General features: G+C 36.7%; 1 protein-coding gene across 1 annotated transcript in view; it reads left to right on the top strand.

The window, feature by feature from the left end:
• Positions 1 to 5,453: 5,453 nt before the first annotated feature.
• Positions 5,454 to 25,542, top strand: part of OCLN (occludin) — a 52,164-nt gene continuing 32,075 nt past the window's right edge. The window contains exons 1-3 of the mRNA XM_044657681.1: positions 5,454 to 5,503; positions 7,123 to 7,801; positions 10,082 to 10,243. Of these exons, the coding sequence (XP_044513616.1) occupies positions 5,454 to 5,503; positions 7,123 to 7,801; positions 10,082 to 10,243 (891 nt within the window). The remainder of the gene's footprint in view (positions 5,504 to 7,122; positions 7,802 to 10,081; positions 10,244 to 25,542) is intronic.

Here is a 25,542-nt window from a genome sequence, read left to right on the forward strand (position 1 = left end):
GTTCTTACTTTCCCCTCCACCCCCTCCCACCCCCCCCCCCACCCCAAAGCCGATGTGCATTTCCACTGGTTTTAACATGTGTCATCAATCAAGACTTATTTCCAAATTGTTGATAGTTGCATTGGTGTGGTAGATTCGAGTCTACATACCCAATCGTGTCCGCCTCAACCCATGTGTTCAAGCAGTTGTTTAACTTCTGTGTTTCCACTCCTGCAGTTCTTCCTCTGAATGTGAGTAGCGTTCTTTTCCATAAGTCCCTCAGAATTGTCCTGGGTCATTGCATTGTTGCCAGTACAGAAGTCTATTACATTCTATTTTACCACAGTGTATCAGTCTCTGTACAATGTTCTTCTGGCTCTGCCCCTTTCACTCTGCATCAATTCCTGGAGGTCTTTCCAGTTCACATGGAATTCCTCCAGTCTATTATTCCTTTTAGCACAATAGTATTCCATCACCAGCATATGCCACAATTTGTTCAGCCATTCCCCAATAGAAGGGCATACCCTCGTTTTCCAGTTTTTTGCCACCACAAAAAGCGCAGCTATAAATATTTTCATACAAGTCTGTTTATCTATAATCTCTTTGGGGTGGTTTGAGTCAGTTTTTTTTTTTTAAACCCTTAACTTATTATGTATTGGCTCATAGGTGGAAGAGTGGTAAGGGTGGGCAAAGGGGGTCAAGTGACTTGCCCAGGGTCACACAGCTGGGAAGTGTCTGAGGCTGGATTTGAACCCAGGACCTCCCATCTCTAGGCCTGACTCTCAATCCACTGAGCTATCCAGCTGCCCCTGTTTTGAAAAAAGCATATGAAGTGCTCTCTTGGCAGGTACATTTAGTCAACTTCCTCAGTGGTGGATTTGTAAGGATCAGCCATATATGGAATGCTCTGCCACTTGAGTATTTACCAGGCATGCCTCCTGGCATGCTCTCTGAACTCTTTCATATAGCTTAGTAATGATGGTGTTCAAAACATTTTCTATTTTTCTCTGCTAATGCTCAAATTCTTCCTTCTCAGCAGTCAGGTTCTTATGGAGCCAGTTGGTTATTTAGTTACTGTTTTGCATTTTGTCTCTGTTTTGTTTATCTTCCTCACCATTTCTGCCTTGGGGTTTCTCATCCTCCACTATACTCTTCATGTTGATAGCATAAAATTCAAGGGAGTTTTTGGAAGATGCCTTGTTTCTCTACTTCCCATCTTCAACCTTGTATTTCTCAGCTTTTGTAACCGTATATGCTCAAGCTTGTTTGTTTAAATGGTCTTTGTCAATGATGATCATGCTCTTATCCATAGCAGATACACTGAAGATGCCATTTGCACCAATATCAAAGAGTATTTCAATTTGAGAGACAGCCTAGGAGACAAGGAAGTTTCTGTAAACTCAGATTTGCTTAGCCTTTGTCATTGTTCTCAGAATAAGCACACACCAGGCTGGGAGTCTGAGTCCAATAAAGGTCTATGTCTGCTTGGGAGGATTGGTGGCAGGGATGTGTTACACTTGGCTCAAGTCAGCTTTTAGGACCTCATTGTTAAAGCCCTGCAAATTAGGGCTTGATTCATTGTTCTGTTGATTGTCTGGACTTAAAATCAGGAAAGTAGCAGATTAAACTTGTTGTGGACATACTCTTGGGGTTTCCTTCCCCCCCCCCCCCATGAAGAACATTGTTAATCATTTACCTGTATACCCCTGGATGGTGGTATTATGTTTCTACCAGCAGTTTCAAAACCAAGGAAAAGAGTGACATACAACTACAGCAAGTCCTGGACAGCTACCTTGTAAACAATAGCCTTATCAGTACTGATACTCTTTTGTTCATTTTCTGGCCTTTGAAGATCTAGAATTTTCTGAATCTTGGGGATGTAAGTGGAACCACCCACTAAGATAATGTCTTGCATCTATGACTTAACTTCATAAGTTGGCTTCCCTTAGGGCTTTTTTCAATGTTCCATGGAAGAGTTTAGTGCCTCAAAATGGGCACAGGTGATAGAGATATAAAAGTTGATACCTTCATAGAGGGAGTCAATCTCAATGTTGACCTTGGTTCTGGAAGAAAGAGTACATATTGCAAGTTCACAAACTGTCCTCTTGTTCTCATTGATTTCATTCTGATGCTGGCACTTGAACTCAGCAATGAAATGGTTGACCATGTGGGAGACCAAAGACTCCTTACCTAAATGAATGTCCCCAACTGTGAATTTGACCTCAAAGATTCTTTTTTCCATAGTAGTAGTGGAGGCATTGAAAGTACCACCACCACAAATCAAATATTAATTCTCTTGACTCCAAGCTTTTTGACCAATGTATATAGGCAGTAGCGACAGCAGTTAGCTCATTGATGAATGATTCAAAAACCTTTTGAGACCAGCAACAGTTCTAGCATCTTTGGTGGACTGATATTGGGAATCATTGAAGTAGTGAACACCTTATTTGTATTCAGTTCCCATTCTTATAATTAAATTATTTTTATTCTGATTTTTTTTCTACTCTTCTGCTTTATATACTTTGGCTCTTCTTTCTTGGATTCCCAAGCTCTGTTCTTTTTATACTTTTTCTTTAAGAGAGTTCTTCTATTTTTTTATATATTTAACTCATCTCTACTGCTTCTCAAATCTGTATCTTACATACAGTCTTCTTACCTTAAGTTCATATCCTCATCTGCCTTTTGGACATTTCCAACTATCACCGTAAACTGAATGTCTAAAATTAAATTCATTTCCTTCAATGAAGCAATTTCCCCCCTTTCTAATTGCATTATCAATGGCACTACCATTTCTCCCAGACACTTGGAAGTGTAATTGTCATCTCTGATTTAAATTTTTCATCCTTTGTACCCAGCTAGGTACCAAATCCAATTGATTTTTGTTTGATTTTTTTTCCCCAAAAGTTTCTTGGAGCATTTTTTTTTTCATTGCTAGTTCTTTTTTCTCCATGCATCTTGAACCTTTTAGCACTTCAGCATGATTGGGGGCAGCAGCTTCTTGACCTCTTTTAGTCATAGTCTCAATGCTTTCATCCTAATGTCAGCCTAATTTTCCTTAATCACTACTTTCCTTAAGCCCTTCCCTTCTTCAAAAACCTTCATGTTTCCTTATTTCCTATTGTATCATCTTTGATTTCTTGTTCCTAATTTTTTGAACTCACCTTTTTATCCAACCTTACTCCCTACTATTCCCAATATGTACCCTTGCCTCTTTTAGATTAGTCTCCTATTGACCCACAAACCATCCCCACTGTTTCTGCTCCTGCCAGAAATGTTCTCCTCTCTTCCTCATGTCTAAATCTTCCCTAAGTTTTTAGACCGAGTTGTAGTTCTATTTCATCCTTAGTGATTCTAAACTTCATTTACCTTGTTGTGATCACCCATACTTCTTAGAATCTGCATCATGCCATTTAAATATTTACATACTACTTTCTGGTTTTCCCAACAGTGCTTATTAAATATAAGTCATCCTCTCAGTGGTTTGAGTTATTGAGTTTATTGAATTGGATTGCAGTTGCTTCTGGTTCTTGCTTAATTTAGGATTCTTCGAGAAAAGACTACTCTTCTAAGTGTTGTAGAAGGAATTCATTTCTTAGATTGAAATTAGACTAGATATTCTTTAAGGTCATTTTTCTCTCTGATATTTCATTATTATTTATTATTTATTCCTTATTATTTATTCCTGCTTCAAATTATTATTTATTTATTTTTATTTATTTGTTTATTATTATTTATTTCTGTTTCATATATGAATTAGTTTTGCCTTTGCCACTGGAATGAAAGTTATTTGGGGAGTAGCAGCCCAACAGACCCTAGCTCACTGCTAGGGACATATCCTAGACTTCTAATAAATTAATAATAATTAAATGAAAAATTTAAATTCCTTTCATTATGTGTGGGCCTCTCTACATTGTGTACTCTCTTCTCTCGTGTTTCCTCTTTATGTAACTCCATGCATGTTTCCTATGTGTATTTGTGGGATAAACCTCAGATTGATGGGGAAATGGTTCATTGTTCCCTAAAAAAAACAACCACCAAAAAAACAGATCATTTCTTTTGCTCAGAAAAATTGTAGAATTCTGCTATAGAGATTTTTAGGATAAAGCCAAGCAATCCCTATATCAAAAGGAGTATATATATTTGAAAACAAATGACTCTGTAGAAAGATACATGTGTAACTGAAAATGTACATTTTATCTATTGGAACATTTTAAACTTTTTTTTTAATTTTATTGATTAATTAGGAAAAATTTTCCATGGTTACATTATTCATATTCTTTCCCTCCCCCCTCCCATAGCCAAGGTACAATTCCACTGGGTTTTACATGTGCTATTGATCAAGACCTATTTCCATATTATTCATATTTGCATTAGGGTGATCTTTTAGAGTCTGCATCCCCAATCACATCCCCATCCACCTATATGGTCAAGCAGTTGTTTTTCTTCTGTGTTTCTGCTCCCACAGTTCTTTCTCTGGGTGTGAATAGTGTTCTTTCTCATAAGTCCCTCAGAAATGTTTTGGATCATTGTATTGCTGCTAGTAGAGATGTCCATTATAATTGATTGTGCCACAGTGTATCAGTCTTTGTGTATATGGTTCTCCTGGTTCTGCTCTTTTCACTGCATCAATTTCTTGAGGTTGTTCCAGTTCACATGGAATTCCTCCAGTTCATTATTCCTTTTAGCACAATAGTATTCCATCATCAACAGATACCACAATTTGTTCGGCCATTCCCCAATCAAAGAGTATCTCTTCATTTTCCAGTTTTTTTGCCACCACAAAGAATGTAGCTATAAATATTTTTGTGCGAGTCTTTTTCCCTTTAAAGTTTTAAACTTTTAAGGAATTTTCTTGCCCATCTTTCTCCTAACAGTAGAAAACAAAATAATTCTCATGTTTTTTGATATAGCCCTGTTCTCTGTGGGTGAGGGACTGTGAGATTCTTTGTATTCATAGTGCTTGACCTAGGGTTGTAATTAACCATTTCAACCTATAGCAAAATGGAGAATGGGAATACTTTATTACCACTCTCACAGGGTTGTTGCTGGGAAAATGATTTAAAATATGTTATAAACATGTGGAGTTGTTAATGATTGTTGTAATGTTAATGAGTTGTAATGATAAATTTATTGTTGTGAAATCATTAGTAAAGCATGAAGTAAAACAATTCTCCTAGAATTTACCATTCGAATTGTTAATAGTAGTTGAAGAAAGTAAATGATAAATTACATTTCATGAAACCTAGAGTACTTGGTTCCTTGGCCCTTATTTTCGGGGATGGGCATGTAGCTAAATTTCTAGTATTAAAGTAGTGTAAGTTTATGAAATAAATCCATTTTAAAACTTATTCATTCATTTATTGACTCATTTGCTTATTCTTTTTTTCTTTTTCTTTCTAGATTGTTTGTCTTATCTTGGAGGAGGTTAAGAAGAAATCTTCATTTTGAAATTTTCTAGACCATTGATTTCCACAATGTCATCCAGACCATTTGAAAGTCCTCCTCCGTACAGGCCAGATGAATTGTAAATATCTCCTGACATCTTTCTTAATAATTTAGCTCTCCATAGTCAGGGAGGATATGTAGTTCTTTATGTAGTAATAGTTTGTCAGTGGAGTGTGGCTCTTGCACTTAAGATTTTTGACAGTTGACACAATGTAAAACCTTTAATAACTTTGCTATTAAAGGTTAATTTGAATTTACTGAATAACATTATTTGTGTTTTCAACTATTTGTATCATTATTCATTGCATAGGTTTACTACAAAAATTTTTTAATGGAAACTGAAGGAATAACAAGACTGACAATGCCCTAAATTATTTCCAAAAGTACATAGTTGGTAATTTGTGCTGACCATTTATCATGTGGAATTTTCAAAGATCAAAACTTTCTTTATTTCTGTTGGTATTGTTTTTCCTTTGGATTGATTCATTAAAAGATCATAGCATCATGATTTAGAGTTGGAAGAAGCCCCTCATGTCATCTAGACCAACCATCTCATTTTACAGATGAGGAAATTGAGGCCCAGAGATATTAGGTGACTTTCCCTACATATTTTTCTCCTGATTCTTTTAATTTAACTGTTGGTATATGTTAGTAATATGGTTAGCTTTGGATTCAGAAAGATAGTCTGTGGACATTCTATTTAAACTCACTGGTTTATGTGAAAATTAAACTTGTGAGAGATGGTAATAAGGAGGCCTGGAATTGTCTTAAGACAATTTCTAGTCCTAGTTTCTGCCATTTAATAATAGCTGTGACTTTGGTAGGTAAGCCTCAGTTTCCTCATCTTTTAAAATAAAGGCTCAAAAAAAACCCTTAAAAATATTTAAATAAATCAAAATTTTAGTGAATAAAAATCCATTTCCTCTTCTCATTGGAAAAAAGGAATTAAAAAATCTTGTAACAAATATGCATCCAAAGATTATATGTGTCAATATGCACCCTGAATCTGTCGCCTTACTTTATGTCCTCTAAAGGCATGGTTGGTCATTGCATTGATCAGTTCTTAAGTCTTTCAAGGTTATTTGACTTCACAATGCATTTACTATATAAATAGATCTCCTGGTTTTGTTCATTTCTTTCCCTACAAGTCTTTCCAGGGTTTCTTTAAAACCATTCCCTTCATGCCTTTTTTTTTTTTTAAACCCTTATGCTTCAGTCTGGAGTCAATACTGTGTATTGGCTCCTAGGCAGAAGAGTGGTAAGGGTAGGCAATGGGGGTCAAGTGACTTGCCCAGGGTCACACAGCCTTCATCACTTCTTATAGCACTTTAGTATTCCATAGTTTGCTTAGCCATTCTTCAATTAATTGATATCCCAATAGTTTCCATTTCTCTACTACCACACAAAAAAAGCCACAATAGATATTTTTGTACACATAATCCTTTTCTTCTTTTTTTTTAGTATAATCTTTTTAGAGTAATATGGAAGTTCTGATGCATGGCCTACTTCACAGATATGGTTAATGGGAGGGCCTAATAACTAACTCTACAGAATGATTTTTTAAATAAAATACTATAACCTTATATGATAAATTTTGTCTGGGATTTCATTTAGTCCCTCTCTATCCTATGTGATTTAACTGAGATCTTGCCAAAATCATATAAATGAAAAAGTGTTTTTAAAAAAATTGTGTTGCAGCAAACCATCTCATTATGCACCAAGCAATGATTTATACAATGGAGAGATGCACGTTCGGCCAATGCTTTCTCAGCCAGCCTACTCTTACTATCCAGAGGATGAAATACTTCATTTCTACAAGTGGACTTCTCCTCCAGGAGTGATCAGGATTTTGGCAGTTCTCATTATTGTCATGTGCATTGCCATCTTTGCCTGTGTGGCTTCTACACTTGCCTGGGACACAGGCTATGGAAACCCCTTTCTGGGAGGTGGTATAGGAGGCTACCCTTATGGAGGAAGTAGTGGCTTCGGAGGCTTTGGTAGCAGCTATTCCTATGGCTACGGCTATAGCTATGGAAGTTACACTGACCCCAGGGCTGCAAAAGGCTTCTTCCTGGCCATGACGGCATTTTGTTTCATTGCTGCGTTGATAATATTTGTGACCAGTGTTATAAGGTCAGGAATATCCAGATCAAGAATGTACTTCTTGGTGGTGATCATTGTAAGCGCTATCCTCGGCATCCTAGTGTTTATTGCTACCATTGTCTACATAATGGGAGTCAATCCAACAGCACAGGCTTCTGGGTCGATGTACTCGGCTCAGATATATGCTCTCTGCAACCAATTTTATGCACCCACGGCAACTGGACTCTATGTGGATCAATATCTTTATCACTTCTGTGTGGTGGATCCCCAAGAGGTATGAATACAGATAAGTATATATATATATATATATATATTTACTACATGAGTCATTAATTATTGGCAAATTAACACGAATGTTTTTGGGGTGTTGGATAGTGTTGGTTTTTTTTTTTTTTACTTGGCAATTCCCTACCTTTCATTCTTTTATTTATTTGGAGTTTTGGGGGAGGGGAATACAAACATGTAAAAGTTTTTTTTTGTCTGCATTCTCTTTTTAAGAATATTTTATTTTCCCTTCACTTGCATGTAAAAACAATTTTTAACATTTCGAGTTCCACATTCATTCCGCTTTCCATCTCTTCCCCTTCCCTGAGATGGAAAGCAATCAGATATAGATTTTATAAAACATATACAACTTTGTACAATATCAATCTATTGTCTTCAAAAATAGAATGTTTGTGCAAATATGGGTTTTATTTCTGCTGCTCAAAAGACAGGAATACAGGAATAGATCTTCTCCAGCAGAGTAGCTGGAGGTTTGGATATTCCAGAAACATCTCAATACCCCTTCCTTATGCCCAGAGGTTTTCATGGCCAAGCCTTCTTTCTGCTTTTCGTGACTGAATTCCCCCTCTGTTTGACAGATAATATGGTAAAATGGAAAAGGATCTTTGCTTTCACCAATATGATGAACTTTCAGGCAAGGGAAATTGTACAACACATTCTTTCTGTAGATTAAAGTCTTAGAAAATTGCCTAGAATGCTGACAGTTTCAAGAACTTGCCCAGACTTACACAGCCAGTATGTGTCATAGGTATGCCTGGAACCTAAGATTTCATGGCTTGGAGGCCAGTTCTCTCCCCCAAGCCAACCCTGACACTCTTTGAATTCTGTTTTTCATGCTTAATACTAATGTGATTTGAAAAAAATTAATTAATTTAGAATATTTTTCCCATGGTTACATGATTCACGTTCTTTCCCTCCCATCCTCCCTACCCCATAGCCAATGAGCAATTCTACTGGGTTTTACATGTGTCATTGATCAAGACCTATTTCCATATTATTAATATTTGTATTAGGGTGATCGTTTATAGTCTACATCCCCTATCATATCCCCATCGACTTGTGTGATCAAGCAGTTGTTTTTCTTTTGGGTTTCTGCTCCCACAGTTCTTTCTCTAGATGTGGATAGCATTCTTTTCTCATAAGTCCCTCAGAATTGTCCTGGATTATTGCATTGCTGCAATGCTTAATACTTCTAAGACCTTGGGGAAGTTTTTCCTTCTACAGCAAAATGAAGTGATTCAATGAGACGATCTCTGAGGTCCCTTCTAGCTCTAAAGTGACCTTGTTACAAATCAGCCATGTAGAAAGAAGACTGACTCTAACTCCCTTAGTCACTAATATACACAGAGGATGCCATGGCAATGGCATGACCTGGTGCTCTCACCAGTATGAGACCACCTCTTTATAGTCCTGCTTTTTGAGTGGAGACCTGTTACTCTTAATCTGTTGTTTGTTGTAAACTGTTGTAGTCTATGTCCTTTATGTGAGAAAACTCTGTATTTCTTGTAGGATCCCTACAATAGGATAGGAAGATTAGCCCAACTGGACCTTCTTTCTATTAGTGGAAAACTGAAAAGGCCCACCTTTAAAAAATGAGGCAGATTTGTTCTTTCCATTTTGTAAATTTGGATCTTCATTTAATAGACTGCCACCTAGTTAATTAGTAAGACCAAATGAAATTACACTGTTGAAGAATTTTTGAGCATTCACGTATAAGCTGATCCTTTTGTGTCATCTATGAAGAATGGCTTTGTTAAGGAAATAGTTTAAATAAGATTATATGGGTATAGTATAAACAAGATTATAATGCTTACTTTACCTAGAAAGATAAGCTTTAGAAGCATATTTGCAGAGGGCAGTTGGGTGGCTCAGTGGATTGAAGGCCAGACTAGAGATGGAAGGTCCTGGTTTAAAATCTGGCCTCAGATACTTCCTAGCTGTGTGACCCTGGGCAAGTCACTTAACCTCTATTGCTTAACCCTTACCACTCTTCTGCCTTGGAACCAATATATAGTATATATAGGTAAAAGGTAAGGTTTTAAAAGAAAAAGTATATAGTCTTATGCATTCATTAAGGCATATCCTATGAATTATTTTATGTAAGTGAAATAAATAAAAATATTTAGTAAATATGAATTAATAGTCTTTTAGTATTGTTCTTAGCATATCAATAAAGTTGGATTTCCTTATTTTATGAAAAAGTAAATAGATTATTTTAAATCTTCCAAACAACCAAACAAGTTAATGTTTGACTTTCTCAACTTTTTAGGCCATTGCCATTGTACTGGGATTTCTGGTTATTATGGCTTTTGCTTTAATGATATTCTTTGCTGTGAGAACCCGAAGTAAGATGGAAAGATATGACAAATCCAACATTCTATGGGACAAAGAAACTGTCTTTGAAGAGCAGCCTCCTAATGTAGAGGAATGGGTAAGTGTAAAAAATGAAAATGAACACATTTCTTATCCTGTTGACTTCTTTGTTCTATTTGATTCAGGGCTGTTTTGTTTTCCTTTGTTCTCAAAATTGAGATCAATTTATCTTACAAACATAAATTTATTTTTATCATTTGAAAAGGCAGCTGCCTGGCTCAGTGAATTGAGAGCCAGGCTGTGATGGGAAGTTCTGAGTTCAAATGGCATCAGACACTTCTTGACTTTGTGACCCTGGGCAAGTCACTTAACCGTCATTGCATAGTCCTTACCACTCTATTGCCTTATACAGTATTTGATTCTAAGACAGAAGGTAAGGGTTAAAAAATAATTAAAATTAAAAAAAAAAAAGGAAATGGTTGGTATCAAATGGCAATATAATATGAAAATTCAGATTCCCATTTCCTTTTGTAAAGGAATAGATCTGTAAGCTGCTTAGAAAATGGCATCCAAATGAATGTAACAAATGATTTCAATTTATTTGAACATTGCAGAAAATGTCATTTTTCTCTTTCTCCTTTATTTGTAAAAACGTTTGCAAAATGTAATAGAACATAGTTTTACATATATATTTTACACAAAACCATAGCAATGTAAAAAAATAGTGTTACAGCAAAGTATATCTACATGTATTTGGTTGTGATTTTGGAGAGATGATGTTGGGCAGGATGGCTTCAGTGGTAGCTACCTTGTGGTATGTGTGTTGACAGTCTTCCTCTCTCCAGAAACCTTCATACCCTTTGATGCCTGAAATCTGACCTCTAGACCAGGGGTCTGCAACGTATGGCTCTTTCTCAGGAGCCATAAAGTCCATTTTTTTTCAGGCGCTGTTGCAGGAGCGCGCACTGTGAGCACTGTACGGCTCTCACGAAATTACATTTTAAAAAATGTGGTGTTTATGGCTCTCACGGCCAAAAAGGTTGCCGACCCCTGATCTAGACACTAGAACTCTGGCTTTGATGGTCAAGATCAACAAGCTAAAAATAGATGCCATGGGATTAACATGTAAAAGAGTTTTTCTCATAACTGGTTGAAACAAAGGCATTCAGGATAAGTGAGTTTTGATAGGGACATAAAGAGAGAAGAAAGGTTTGAAGAACAAGTTACAGTTATCCCTTGCTATATTGCGGTTCATTTATTGAGGCTTCACTGTATCGTAGGTTTTAAAAATATATATATATCTAATTCTGTATTGTGGAGTTACACTTATTGTGGCACACTATTGGCTGATGGAATGAAAGGTGACCAACCAGAGTGCTGTGTTCGGTATTCTGGGCACTGATTGGCTCAGTGACTAGGTTAATAAGAGTGTGGAAAAGGTTTATAGGAGAGTGGGAAAGGTTTATAAAGCCTTCAAATATTTATAAATAATAAAATAAATGTAACACCACTACTTTACGGATTTTCCTCTATCTCTGAGGGGTCTCTGGAATGTAACTCCCCCCACAATAGGTGAGGGATTACACAAGAGTATAGACCCAGGTGGAACCTTAGCAAAATGAGAAAATTGGGCAAAAGTCAAGAGATTCAGGGTCTTGTCCAGCCCTGCTACTAACTCTGTGTGTGATCTTGAAGAAGATATTCTTCTACTCTGGGGCTCCTTTCCTTCCTATTTAATGAGAGAATTGACCTTAAGTAAATAGTCTTATAGCTCCAAAAATCTTTGATTCTGTTGGCTTTTTTTTTCCCCTAAAGAAAGACTGAAACCTAGGTATGGAGACTTTGCCAATTTGTGGCACTGCATGAATGAGGAAGTCTTCTAACATCTGACTGTGTGGCCTTTCCCCTACTCTCTCCCCTACTCTCTCTTTTTTTATTCTTGGTTTTGTTCTATTTTGTTCTGTATCTTTTATTATAACACCCTTCTTGGAACACTGTGAGTTTATCCCTCTGTCAAGCACCTAAAAATCCTTTGTTATTTTTTTGCACCTTTAGAATTTCATTCCTGCTCTAGAAAGTCTTCATGTTTTATAGAGAAACTAGTATAAAGCTAGTAGGGAGTGTTTTCTTTTGACCTTTAGCTCTAGGCAAAGGCCTCTGTAGGTGGAATAGGACCAGCTATTGTGAACTGCAGCTTGAGAGGGATGAAGTAAATGTTTCTGAGAGAGTTTCTGGGTGTGTCTTGTATTTGTTTACTGGTGGTTGGTTTCAGGAGGTTTGGGAGACCAGTTCCAGTTGAGCAGCATGGAAGTCCTTGTGAACTTTGTACTATCATCTGGTTTTACTGTCAGGAGAGTTTAATCAGACAGAAGTAAGATATAAAATTTTGTTGATAACAGATTACTTTTAACAAATTCTGTAGGCTATCAGGTTTCCAGTGATGTGACAGAGAATGTGTTTTAAAGTGTGCTTTACAATTCCTTGCTATTAGTAAATAAATTGCCCTTTGTGCCTTAAAACTTGGTTTTACAAAATAATGTCTTTACCACAAGCGTGAGTTAGGTGGTGTAGAAATTGATGATTCTCATTGTAAACAAGAGCAGTGAAGGACAGGACATTTTGATTAAGCTTATTTTCCATTAGTTCTATTTTTTTCCAGGTAGGTCACTGTGACCTTTCCCCTGCTCTCTCTCCTAAACTCTTTTCTCTTTTTTTATTTTCATTTTTGGTTTGGTTTGGTTTTGTTCTGTATCTTTTATTTTAATGCCCTAATGACTTCACTCACAAAAGGTTCTTTGAAATAAACCTTTTAGTCTCTTTGTAGCTTTGATGTCAGGCATCTTGATTTGCAGTAGATGTTGACATTTTGAGAAGATAAATTTCCTTAAATTCAAGACTTTTGTTGGTTGGTTTGCTTATTTGTAAGTTTCTCAATTAGTCATTGCTCTTCTTTATTAATGTGATTTACTCTTCATTTAGTCCTACTATTACAAAAGATAAGGCAAACTCGTCAGTTTCTGACGTGAAAATAATACTTTATTCAACAAATATTTTTGTGATGGTGGTTCAGTCATTTTTCAGTTGTGTTCTTGAGGGCAGACATTTCTTACTCTTTTTTTAATTTTTAAAAATTTTATCTTTATTTTATTCTAATAACAAGTTTACTCCTAAGTTTTCCAAAGTTACATGATTCATGATGTCTCCCTTCCCTTTTCTCTCTCCCCTCCTGGAGTTGAGATGCAATTCCACTGGGTTATACATTTATTTTCACTCAAAACACATTTCCATAGTATTCATTTTTGTAAGAGAATAATCTCATAAAACCCACACTCCAAATTGTATACCCAAATAAACAAGTGACAAAATTTTCTCACTCTTGACTGTGCATCTCCCTGGCACTTAGCCCAGGACCTGGCACCTAGAAACCATTTAATAATAAATAGTTGCTGAATTGAATCAGAGATATCCTGTTCAGTCATTTTCAGTCAGGGATGACTCTTTGTGACCCCATTGGGGGTTTTCTTGGCAGGGATACTGGAGTGGTTTGCCATTTCCTTTGTCTGGCTTATTTTACAGATGAGGAAACTGAGGCAAAGAGGTTTACATGACTTGATCAGAATCACACAGTTGGTAATTATCTGAGACCAGATTTGAATTCAGGAAAAAGAGCCTTCCTGACTCTAGGCCTACCATTCCATCCACTACACGAGTTAACGAGGACTATTTTCAGACAGTCATGAGCAAGGCGCTATACTAGGCACTGGGAGTATAAACAGGAACAGATGGCAAGGTTACTTAATTATTGGGAATATGATATGAGAATGTATTGAAAAGGTAGCTCTTTGTTCAGAGATTTTTATAGCTTCATTATTTATAATAACAAAACAACTGGAAGCTAAATGTCCAACAATAGAAAGGATAACTAATTTGTGGTATTTTAATGTAATAAAACTATAAAGTAGTTAAGATTAGCAAGTGTAAGAATATAAAAAAAATAAGGAAAGGTTTTTGGAAAGACATGAATGAAATAAGATTATACTTTAGGTTCACATATAAGGAAAAGTGAATGAGAAGGAATGGACAAATTATACTGTTGGAGACTTAGAAAATTATTAAAGTTAGTAAAATTGACTTTAAAATTATTAAAGTTAGTAAAATTGAAAATTCTTTCATTTAAATGTTGTAAAATAAGTTTAATTAGTCATATTGGTATTGAAAATTATTTGTGATAATTTAAAAAATAAAGACAAGAACACCCATACCATGCTCTAAGAGAGGCAGTGTGTTATTTAGTGGATAGGGTATTGAACTTGGGAGTCAGGATGACCTAGTTTCATTTTCCAACTCAGATAATTAGTAGCTGTGACCCTCAGACAATCATTTAATCTCTTGAGTGTCAGTTTTCTTATCCATAAAATGGGTATAATAACAACACTTTCCCAACAGAGTTGTCATCATCAAAATAAGCAACATATATATGTATGTATTGTGTTTTGTAAATGTTTCTATGTTGTATGTATATTACTTTTTTCCCCAAAAAACCCTTATCTTCTGTCTTGGAATCAGTATAGGTATTACTTTCAAGGCAGAAGAATAATGAAGGCTAGGTAATTGGGGTTAAATGGTTTATCCTGGCCAGTATCACACAGCCAGGAAATGTTTGAGGTCACCTTGCCATATTCCTGATTTATGGACTTATGTTTTAGGAAGAATAATCTGTGAGTAATATATAGGTCATATTGGAAAGGAAAAAAAGACTGGTGACATTATTGAAAGAGGAAATTGATATGGCTGTCACTCAAATGCTGTTTTCATATTTGCAAAGTCTTTTACATAAATTTTCTCATTTGAGCCTCACAACCACTCTCTTGAATGACTTTGGAGTGATTTACCTACTTTATAAATGAGGGCACTGAGTCCCAGGGAGAGCTTGTGAGCCTCTCATGGTCACCTTGTCAGGTGGCATGTGAACTTTGATTTTTCCCTTCCCTGAGACCAGCACTCCCTTAATTAATTCGTGACTAGTCCATGAGTAGTCATGACTTCTTTGGGGGAAGTTGAGGAAATGGAGAACAAAGAACAGGTGGGAAAGGCATTGCAGAGGCTGAAGTAACCCAAATTTTAACTAACAGGCTATGGAAATTATGGTAGGAATAGACAAAGGTGACTCCAGTGTTGTGAGCATGGGTGATAAGTCATGATTAATAAAAGTCATTAAAACTGAAGATAGAAATGGTTTTGAGTGGAACCAATCAAATAGCAAACATTAAAAAAATGGGTATCCTTTTTTATTTTCAGCTATTATAATTTAATTTTTCTCAATTATATGTAAAAAATAATTTAAACATTCATATTCTAAAATTCCCTCCTTTTCCTTTCCCCTCCCTGAAATATAAACAAATTTGGTCTAGGTTATACATGTGGGATCATGAAAAGCATTTCTCTGTGGGTCTTGTTGAATCAGCAAATATTTTTTAAGCACTTCCTGTGCTGTGCCAGTGTCTGTGCTAGGGATAAAAAGATAAGACAGAAATAGTCCCTTGGAGTTCACATTATATTGGGAAAGACAGCATATACATGTTACTGGTTACTGATATACATCAGTATACTTAAGGTAACTACAAAGTAGATACGAGGTAACTCTTTTGCCTTGGAGCCAATACACAGTATTGATTCTAAGACAGAAGTTAAAGGTTTTAAAAAAATAAATAAATAAACAAACAAAAAACCCTAGGTATCTAAGGACAGACTCCAGGGCCTTGAAAGGTAGGACAGACACTCTACTCTGTCACTTAAAACATGCTGTCAGGTCAAGCCTGGCAGGTTAGGAGGAATTTGGATGTCTCACTACTGGGTCCACTTCTGTTCCAGTGATGTTCACAGCCACCAGGAGTCACAGCAAGTAAATCCAAAAAGGGGTAAGGTTAAAGAGCTGAAGTGGTTTGATATGTCCACCAATCATGGTTTGATTCTGGTTGATCTGGTTGATTCACTGCTCAACTTGATCTTTCCCAGGGTAGATGGTTTTACAGGAGTTATTTTTCTGGGCTCTTCACCTTCTGTAGCTAAGGAAAACCCCCTAACTGCCAGCAGTTGTATCCAGAGAGTCTCTCAGAAAAAAAAGTCTCCCTCCACCATTCCATGCTTGGAACCTTCTCTGTCAGCCATCCAGCTAACTTATGCCTCTTTCTAAACTTTCCCTAATTCTCTTATAACACTATCCTGATGCTAAATTAACTTTATATATAATGTTGGGTTTTGGCTAGTTACTCATTTTTTCTGGGCAAAATGAATTTAATTTGTTTGTATCCAGTTAGAGAAGTAAGACTGATTACAAAAAGAATCAGTTCTTTCTCATTGTTGCCCTTGAAATTTATTTTCTCATATGTAAGGTGCTTTTAAATGTTTTCCAAGTTAATATCTATATACTCATTTCATATTTACAACATAGACAGGTGTGATATTTTGTTCACTGACATAGGGTTGAATTCTCAAAGCTCATTTCCTAGAATCCCCAGTTTTCCCTAGGACTCTAAAACATAAAGTTTGGATAGCTGCCTGTGTGTGTGTGTGTGTGTGTATTTTTTTTTAAACTCTTACCTTCTGTCTTGGAGTCAATACTGTGTATTGGCTCCAAGGTAGAAGAGTGGTAAGGGTAGGCAATGGGGGGGTCAAGTGACTTGCCCAGGGTCACACAGCTGGGAAGTATCTAAGGTCAGATTTGAACCTAGGACCTCCCTTCTCTAGGCCTGGCTCTCAATCCATTGAGTTACCCAGCTGTCCCCGGGATAGCTGCCTCTAAAGTTATACTTCTGAGTAGTATGGCTCTACTGAGTAGAATATCCCTATCTAGGGATAATTTAGGAAAATGATTACTATGAATTAATGATTGATGATCCAGATAAAAATGTGACTTTAATTAAAACAGCAGTATGAACTTATTTAATTCAAAAAGTCTCTATTAAGCATCTGCTATGTGTAAGGCACAATGGTAGATTCTGGGATACAAAGAAAAAATAAAACAGCATGCACTTTAAAGGGTGCAACCATCTTTTGGAGAAAAACTGCACATAATTCTATAAATTCTGCAACTGTAAGGAAGGCGATGATTGAAATTCATGATGAATGATGAGTGATGTTTTTTTTTTATTTTTATTTTTTTTTTAATTTTTAAACCCTTAACTTTTGTGTATTAGTTCCTTGGTGGAAGAGTGGTAAGGGTAGGCAATGGGGGTCAAGTGACTTGCCCAGGGTCACACAGCTGGGAAGTGTCTGAGGTCAGATTTGAACCTAGGACCTCCCGTCTCTAGGCCTGGCTCTCAATCCACTGAGCTACCCAGCTGCCCCCTGAGTGATGTTTTATAAAGGAATTGCTGAGTATTCTGTGGACTAGTTGCTGATTTGCAAATAACAGGGCAGTTGCTTAGTTTTTATATATAATTTGTTGCTGAGAAGAGTTGAAACAGCGTACTTTGCTTTTTCAACTGCCTTTTGCTCCTGAGAAGGAGAAAAGGGAATGATTTACTTTGTTTTCTTCTGTGTTTGGAATTGAGAAGTGGAATTGGTAATACTTTGCTCTCTATTGCCACTTGTTAAGAATAGAAAACAAAAGATACTTCTCTGCATTGTGCTTGTTGTTGAGAGTGAGGGAAGAATGATACTGCCAAAAGAGCAGTTAAAGAAAGTTTTTTTGCCAATCCTGGGACATGAATCACACTACCTGAAAGAATATAACACTACCTCAGCTGAAGACATCAAGCCAAGTCTGTCTGAAGCAGGAAGTTAGAGAAGCAAATCCAGTGCTTAACACTGTCCACTTAGTAAATATTTATTAATTGCTGAATCGATTGAGTTCAGATGATCCAACTGAGCAAAGGATGGAGCCCAGCAGATTGGCTTGTCCAGTGAGATGTAAGCCTAACATAGTATGGATCAGCCCAGCTTAGCTGTGAAAAAAAGTATTGTTAACACAGAAGCTAGACTCATTCATATAACTTTTTTTTGACAGTTCCTACAATGGAAAGAGAATATTATCAAATTCTACCATGTCAGAGTATTGACTTGCCCTGCCCACACATATTCCTTACACATAATGCTCTATAACGGTGAAACTTTTTAAGCATGTACACTATGGTTATTGGTCAGAGACTGTGATTCACGTTTATGGGTGGAATGGGTATTATGTCTTCATCTTACACTTTATGTCATTTTTTGGTTAAGGTTAAATGATTGTCAGTGGTTGATTTATTAATGGAAAATACACTGGTAAGGGCATACCATAAAACTAACATTTTGAGCTACAATGTTAGTAGGAATAATTATCTATGAAGGTCATCCTAAAGACTTCTTGCCAGCATGGAAACACATTAAGGGGAAAGAGAGAGGAGATGGGGAGACAAGTGGGGGGAAAAGATAAAGTAGGATAAGGGGGAAATGGTGAACTACCAATCTCATTACACTTTATAGGTTGTCTTGCCCTAGTCAGGTTCTATAAAGGTCAAACAAAATGACTTCCAAACTGAAAGAGTATTAATTGATTTGGGATGGGTGGGGGATGGGTTCAGAAAAAGACCTAAAAGGAGCTGACCACCTAAACTATGCCTCAGAGGAAGCTAGGAATTCTAAGAGGCAGAGGTGAGTGGCATTCATTCCAGCTAATGGGGGACCATCTTTGCCAAAGGATGAAGGTAGAAGATAGAATTAGGAACAGCTAGTAAGCCATTTTGTCTAGATTGGAGTAAGCATGAAGGAGGAGTAAAAGAAAAATGAATTGAAATAGAGGTGGGCTGCAAGTTGAAGGCTTTAAATGCTAGACTGAGGATTTTAAATTTTATCCCAGGGATAAATTTAAGTTACATTTGAATTTTAATAGGAGACCTCTGAATATTTTTGCATATGGGAGTGATATATAATCAGATCTAGTTTAGGAAAGTAGATCATTGGCTCCTGGAGTCAAAGAACGGAGGTTTCAATCACATCTGACTTTCAACCCACAGGACCTTAGGCAAGTCTGAGTTACATTTTCCCCATCAGCAAAAAGAAGGAGTTACACTCCTGAGGTCCCTTGAGGTTCTAGATCAATGATTTCTTTGTACTTTCAACTCCCAACCTGACAGCTGTCTGATGGATGGATCAGAGAGGAGGGATCAGAAGCGTCTTTCTGCCTATAAGAGGTGAAAACAGATTCAATCTGTAGTATGAGTGGAAATCAATATAATTATCACTTCATCCCAAACATATCAGTTTGAAAGCTTACTCTGAACCTTTTTTTAGGTTCAAAAATCACCAAGCACATCAAATAGACTGACTTACTCCAGCTTTGTGGGTTTCAAACTCTTGTTTGTTTTCTTTATCAGAGGGAAAATATTTCCCTCACCTTGTTAGCTCTAATTACCTGACCAAAAAACCACCAAGCACCTCAAATTATCTGCTCAGTCTTTGCTGAGAATAAGAAAGATAAGGAGGCAAGAAACTCCATTTACTATTGCCAAACTGGACAATATATACATCTTGTAGATCCTGGCTTTGCAGGTGCTATATAAGGGAATTCTCCCAAATCAAGGATCATTAGAGATGGCAAAAATGGCAGACTATCATTTATTTTGCATAAAATGGATAATTTACAAGTCCCTACTTGCCTTAAACCTCTAATTAAATCCTTTTAACTTGCTCTTCCTTCCAAAAAAACCTCATTTTAAGCAACGGGGAGCTTTTTGCTCTGAAACAAATCTTCCAATACATACTGAAATGAAATTCCTGACAAAATAATATATCTGTTATTATACAGGAAGATTGTGTCATTTAACTTTGACAGTATGACCACATTACCATTATAACTGACCAGTTTTGTTGTTTCTTGTTGAATTATTTTATTTGTAGCCATTGTATATATTGTGTTAAAATTATTTTTTATTTTTTAAACATTTATTAATATTTATCTTTTAGAAAGGTTAACATGATTACATAATTCATGCTCTTACTTTCCCCTCCCCCCCCCCATGGCTGATGCGTATTTCCACTGGTTTTAATATGTATCATTGATCAAGACCTATTTCCAAATTGTTGGTAGTTGTATTGGTGTGGTAGTTTCGAGTCTACATCCCCAATCATGTCCACCTCAACCCATGTGTTCAAGCAGTTGTTTTTCTTCTGTTTCCACTCCTGTAGTTCTTCCTCTGAATGTGGGTAGCATTCTTTTCCATAAATCCCTCAGAATTGTCCTGGGTCATTGTGTATTATAGTTTTTTGTTATATTTATATGATAGTTTATTTATAGTTGCGAAATCTTGTTTATTTTCCCACAACATCTTATTCATAGCCACTACCCTAATTCAGGTCCAGCCTTTATAATTTCTGAAAGATCCTCAGAGAATTCACATTCTAATGGGAGAGACAGCATACAATTATATACAAAGGAGATATATAAACTGAAAATGAGAGTTAATCCCAAAAGGAAATCAGTAGTCTGTGTCCTTTGAGGGAAAGGGAGAAGGTCCCCAATGGCCTCTTGGCAGAAGGGAGAGTTGATCTTTTTCTTCAAGTAAGCCAAGAGATGGAGGTGAGAAAAAACATTTTAAACACAGGGAATAAGCCCCTGGCATGGCATTGGGAGATGAGTGTTCTGTGCAAAGAATGACAATAAAGTCTTGTATTTTTAAATATTTTCTCATGTTTACATGATTCATTTTCCTTCCCTCCACTCTTCCCTCCCCCCTCCCAGAGCTGACAAGCAATTCCACTGGGTTGTACAATTGTTATCACTTGATACCTATTTTCATATTATTCAGACAATAAGGTCTTAAGTAGAATATAAGAAGTGTAATATGGCAGGAGAAGAGTAAGATTGGTAAAGTAAGAAGGAAGGAGGTTGGTTACAGGGGAGCTTTATTTATTTTTTTTATTTACAAGGGATCTTTAAAAAAGCCAAAGAAGGATTTTGTATCTGATCTTGAAGTTAGTCTAAGGAGCCATTAAAGTTTAATGAGAAGCTGATAATATTGTCAGACAGTAAATATTTTCCTGTAAATGGTCTTTATCCCTTTTTTTTTTATCTCTTTGGGGCAAAATCCTAGCAATGGCATTACCTGGTCAAATGGATATGCACAGTTTAGTGACTTTGGGGATATAGTTAATGACTAGAACAGTTCGGTGCTCCATCAACAGTACATCATTATGCCCATTTTCTCACAGTTCCTCCAGCATTTGTCATTTTTCTTTCTTGTCATCTTTGTCAATCCAATGTATGTGAGATAGAATCTGAGTTCTAATTTGTATCTCTCTTATAAGTGACTTCCAAATCACTAATAATAGCTTTTAAAAAATTATTTATTGAGAGCTTGGATTTCTTCCCTAGAAAACTCTCATTTCAGATTCTTTAACCTCTTATGTATTGGAGATTGCTGGTATCCATTCCTCTCATATCTTATATATCAGATCTTGATCAGAAGAATTTGTTACTAAGATTTTGAGTCCCATAGTAACTATTTCCCCTCTAGTTCTTAAGTGCATTGCTCTTGATTGTACATTATCATATACTTTCCTCCCATAAAAACCCTTACCTTCTGTCTTAGAACCAGTTCTAAGACAAAAGAGCATTAAGAGCTAGGCAGTCTGGGTTAAATGATTTGCCCAGGGTCACATAACTAGGAAATAGCTAACGCCATATTTGAACTCAAGACTCTGGACTCAAGGCCTGGCTCTTTATTCACTGAGCCACCTAGCTGTACTCAACTCCATTAAATTTAATGTACTTTACATTTTTATAGATACACTGAGCAGTTTTACACATTCTGATATAGTAATCTGGAAAATGTGTAAACTCCAGTTTCTGCAACTGTTTAGTTTTGTTTTTTCCTAAACCTATTTCCATAGTACAAAGGAGTCCCAGAATATAAGCAATAGAAGAGAGCTTAAAGTAGAATTTGGGGGGCAGCTGTAGTATAGTGGATAGATTACCAGGCCTGGAGTCTGGAGTTCCTGGGTTCAAAAATAGCTTCAAACACTTCCTAGCTGTGCCATCTTGGACAAGTCACTTAATCCTAATTGCCTAGCTCTTACTGTTCTTTTGTCTTTGAACTGATACTGAGCAAAAGGTATAAAGAACTGGGCTGTCTTTTGATGGAAGAGAAAACTGATCTTGAGGTGAACTCCCTTGCCCAAGGCCACGGGTAATTTGTGGTGTAGCATAAATAGTAAGGTCTCTCTAGCCTCTTGCTACCAACTCCAGACCTCATTTTCCCTTTCCTTTCCCTTCTTTTCTTGTCATTCTACATGATTTATTTAAAACTACAATGAAAAATAGACAAGCAAAATAAAGAATACCATCTAGGAAAAAGAGGGAAAAGCTTGGACTTGGTTGGCCTGTGGTTTGCACACCACTGGAATAAAACCAGTGAAACGTGCTTCTCTTGTTTTTTTTTTTAAAGTAGGTGGCAAGTGGCCAAACTAATTGATTCTCCTACAAAGTAAATTCATTTGAGAAAGTTCTAAATCTTTTGTTATTAGTATGAAACAACTGTTTACCTGGTTGCTGCCTCCAGGGCTTAAAAGCCCTGGGCATCAAACCCTGTGACTGTTCTCCACCCAAAAGGGAGAGTGGTTGCTGGCCAAGCTGTGTATGGAGTCCGGACTGTGCTTGATATGATGAACACATAAACTCTTTCTCAGTTCTGGTTCTGCGAGTAGTCATAATCTGTTTTGCAACCATTTATATAATGTTTCATCTCTATTATCTCATTGGAGATAATGTTTTAAACCTTTAAAACCAAGTGTTATTTCTATATGAGCATTGAGTTTGAATGAGGTGTAGAAGTGAGGATTAGCAAAATTAAAAGGCATTTAAAAAAACCCTTATCTTCTATTTTAAGTCTGTTCCACTGCATTTGGGGTTAAGACTTGCCCAGGGTCATGCATCTAGGAAGTATCTCAGGTCAAGTTTGAACCCAGGACCCTTCTCCAGGTCTGGCTCTCTTATCCAGTGAGCCAGCGTGCTGATTTCTAATTAAAGGCATTTTGAACAACCTCTGATCATATTTCTCACAAGTCTCTCTCCATTCCCCCTTTTCCCCTACCCTTTTTCCAAACTGGTCTGGGCAATAGTAAAAATTGATGCCTGAAACTCTTTTTTTCCTACCCCATACATTATTTCAGTTTGAAACTGAAGCAGGAACTTTGGTGATGTAAATTCTTGTCTAAACTCCAAAGTGGGGGTGGGGTGGGGAGGGGAGGGCAGACCAGCAGGGGAGGGGTGGAGTTGATTGTTGGGAGGATTGGGGGATGGAGACAATCAGCCGGAGACATCAGCTGCTAGTGGGACTGCCTTTTTGTTTTGTAACCAGCACAAGCATTCCCCATTGTGTGTTCTTTTTAAAAAGTCTCCTGGGGCATGGACTGCCAGTGTATTAGCATATCACTTCTTTAAAAAAAAAAAAAAAAAGATAGCTGGCATCTGTGTTTAGGTCTCAAATGGAAGAGAACAGTTTGTTTATTTTATTTAGTTTGTTTTGACAGATAGCTACAGTTAAGGTACACAAGAACATATCTGCTCAAACAACATTGAACATTGAGAAAAGGAGGGGGAAAAGCTGGAAGGAGCCATTGTCAGCCAAAAGAATTTTACATGAAAACAGATCATATTTTGAATGTCCATAACTCAAAAGAGGAGTCACCGGGTTTTTAGAGAGGCAGCATGAAAAGTTGTTCAGTCATTTTTCCATTATGTCCAACTCTTTGTGGCCCCTTTGAGGCTTTTCTTGGCAAAGATACTGGAGTGGTTTGCCATTTCCTTCTCCAGCTCATTTTACAGATGAGGAAACTGAGGCAAATAGGGTTAAGAGTCCTGCCCAGGGTCACACAGCTAGTAAGTGTCTGAGACCAGATTGGAAGTCAGGAAGATGAGTCTTCCTGACTCCAGGCTCCACACTCTGTCCACTGGGCTGCCTAGCTATCCAAGCATTAAATCCCTAATCTTAGACTTGCTGTGTCACTGAGTAAGTCACTTGACCTTTCGGAGCCTTGGTTTACTTAGCTGTGAAATGATGACAGTGATGGCACTTGTACCAACCTCTTCATAAAGCTGTTTTGAGGAAAGTTTTTTTTTTTTATAAATCTAAAAGCTCTATAGAAACTCAGGTTGTAATTGCAGTTATAAACTTAGAAGGGCAATAAAGAAGAGTTATATGCTATAGACGATCTGAAATAGATCAAAAGCTTGAACTCTGCCATGCTGGCTTGCTTCTTCTTAAATTATCATGACTGATAACATGTAAATGTATATCAAACTTGTATATAGGATCAGGTGGCATTACGGTGATTGCCATTCTTTGCCTGGTAGTCATGATACTGTCTCATGTTATAGGGAGGTTTCTGGAACAGTGAGCCTTTTAAAAAATGTTCTATTGTATTTTGTTAAATATTTTCCAGTTATATTTTAATCTAATTCTGGTTGCCCTCAGGACCGTTGGAGGCCACAATGTGAATAGCAATGTTTGACATTATTCTTTTTATGTTCTTATACCATGCAGCCTTTCAAACTATCGGGTTAAATTCACTTCCTCTTAGTATAATAAGCTGGGTTGGCAGATCTGAGCCAAGGGTGTTGGACATTGCTTTAAAAGCTCATGGTTCCAACATTTGCTGAGTGCTCAGAGCTTTTATAAATTCAGTTATGGGGCACCTGCATGATAGAGAATTCTGATGGGTTCCTGAATGTGGCCTCTTTGCTATTTTAGAGCAATGAATCTTGAGGAGGAAGGTAATAATACTTAAGTAAATGTTTGTTGGATGACAATGAAATTCCATGGTTTCTTTCTTGTATTTAGCTCTATGGTATCACCAACATAGATAACTACTTCTGTTCCTTCCCATTCTGTATGATTCTTGCCTCTGTATTTCTGTCATTTACCAAGTGTATGTGTATGTGTATATATATATATATGTATATATGTGGTATTCATTTTGATGGGTTTAAGGAAGGCACTCCCAGATTTCCTCCTTGTTTGTTATAATCTGGAGAATGCATGTTTTTCCCTTGAGTGAACATTAGTTTCTTTGAGGAAGCTTTGAAGAACATTCAGATACTTTGTCACAGGAAAGCCTTTGAAAGCTGTATTTTGTTCTAAAGAACCAAATGTTTCAAAAAGATCAATGAATTGCACGCAACAGCATTTTATATTTCCCACCATTCTCTGTTGTATAACTGGGAAGATGTGGTCTTTTGTAGAAAATATCTCCTTTCATTTTGAAAATTGATCCCTGAGATTTTTAGTGAACATCTATAAGAGAATGCAGTGGTCACAAAGACCAATTAAAAAACAAGTCATGAAGATGCTAGATGGCAAAATGTATAGAGTGCCAGCCCTGGAATTGAGAAAACTTGGGTTCATATGTGACCTCAGATTTGTGTCAGAATTGTTTGCC

The sequence above is a fragment of the Gracilinanus agilis genome, chromosome 1, assembly GCF_016433145.1.
Source record: "Gracilinanus agilis isolate LMUSP501 chromosome 1, AgileGrace, whole genome shotgun sequence".
Taxonomy (NCBI): Eukaryota; Metazoa; Chordata; class Mammalia; order Didelphimorphia; family Didelphidae; genus Gracilinanus; species Gracilinanus agilis.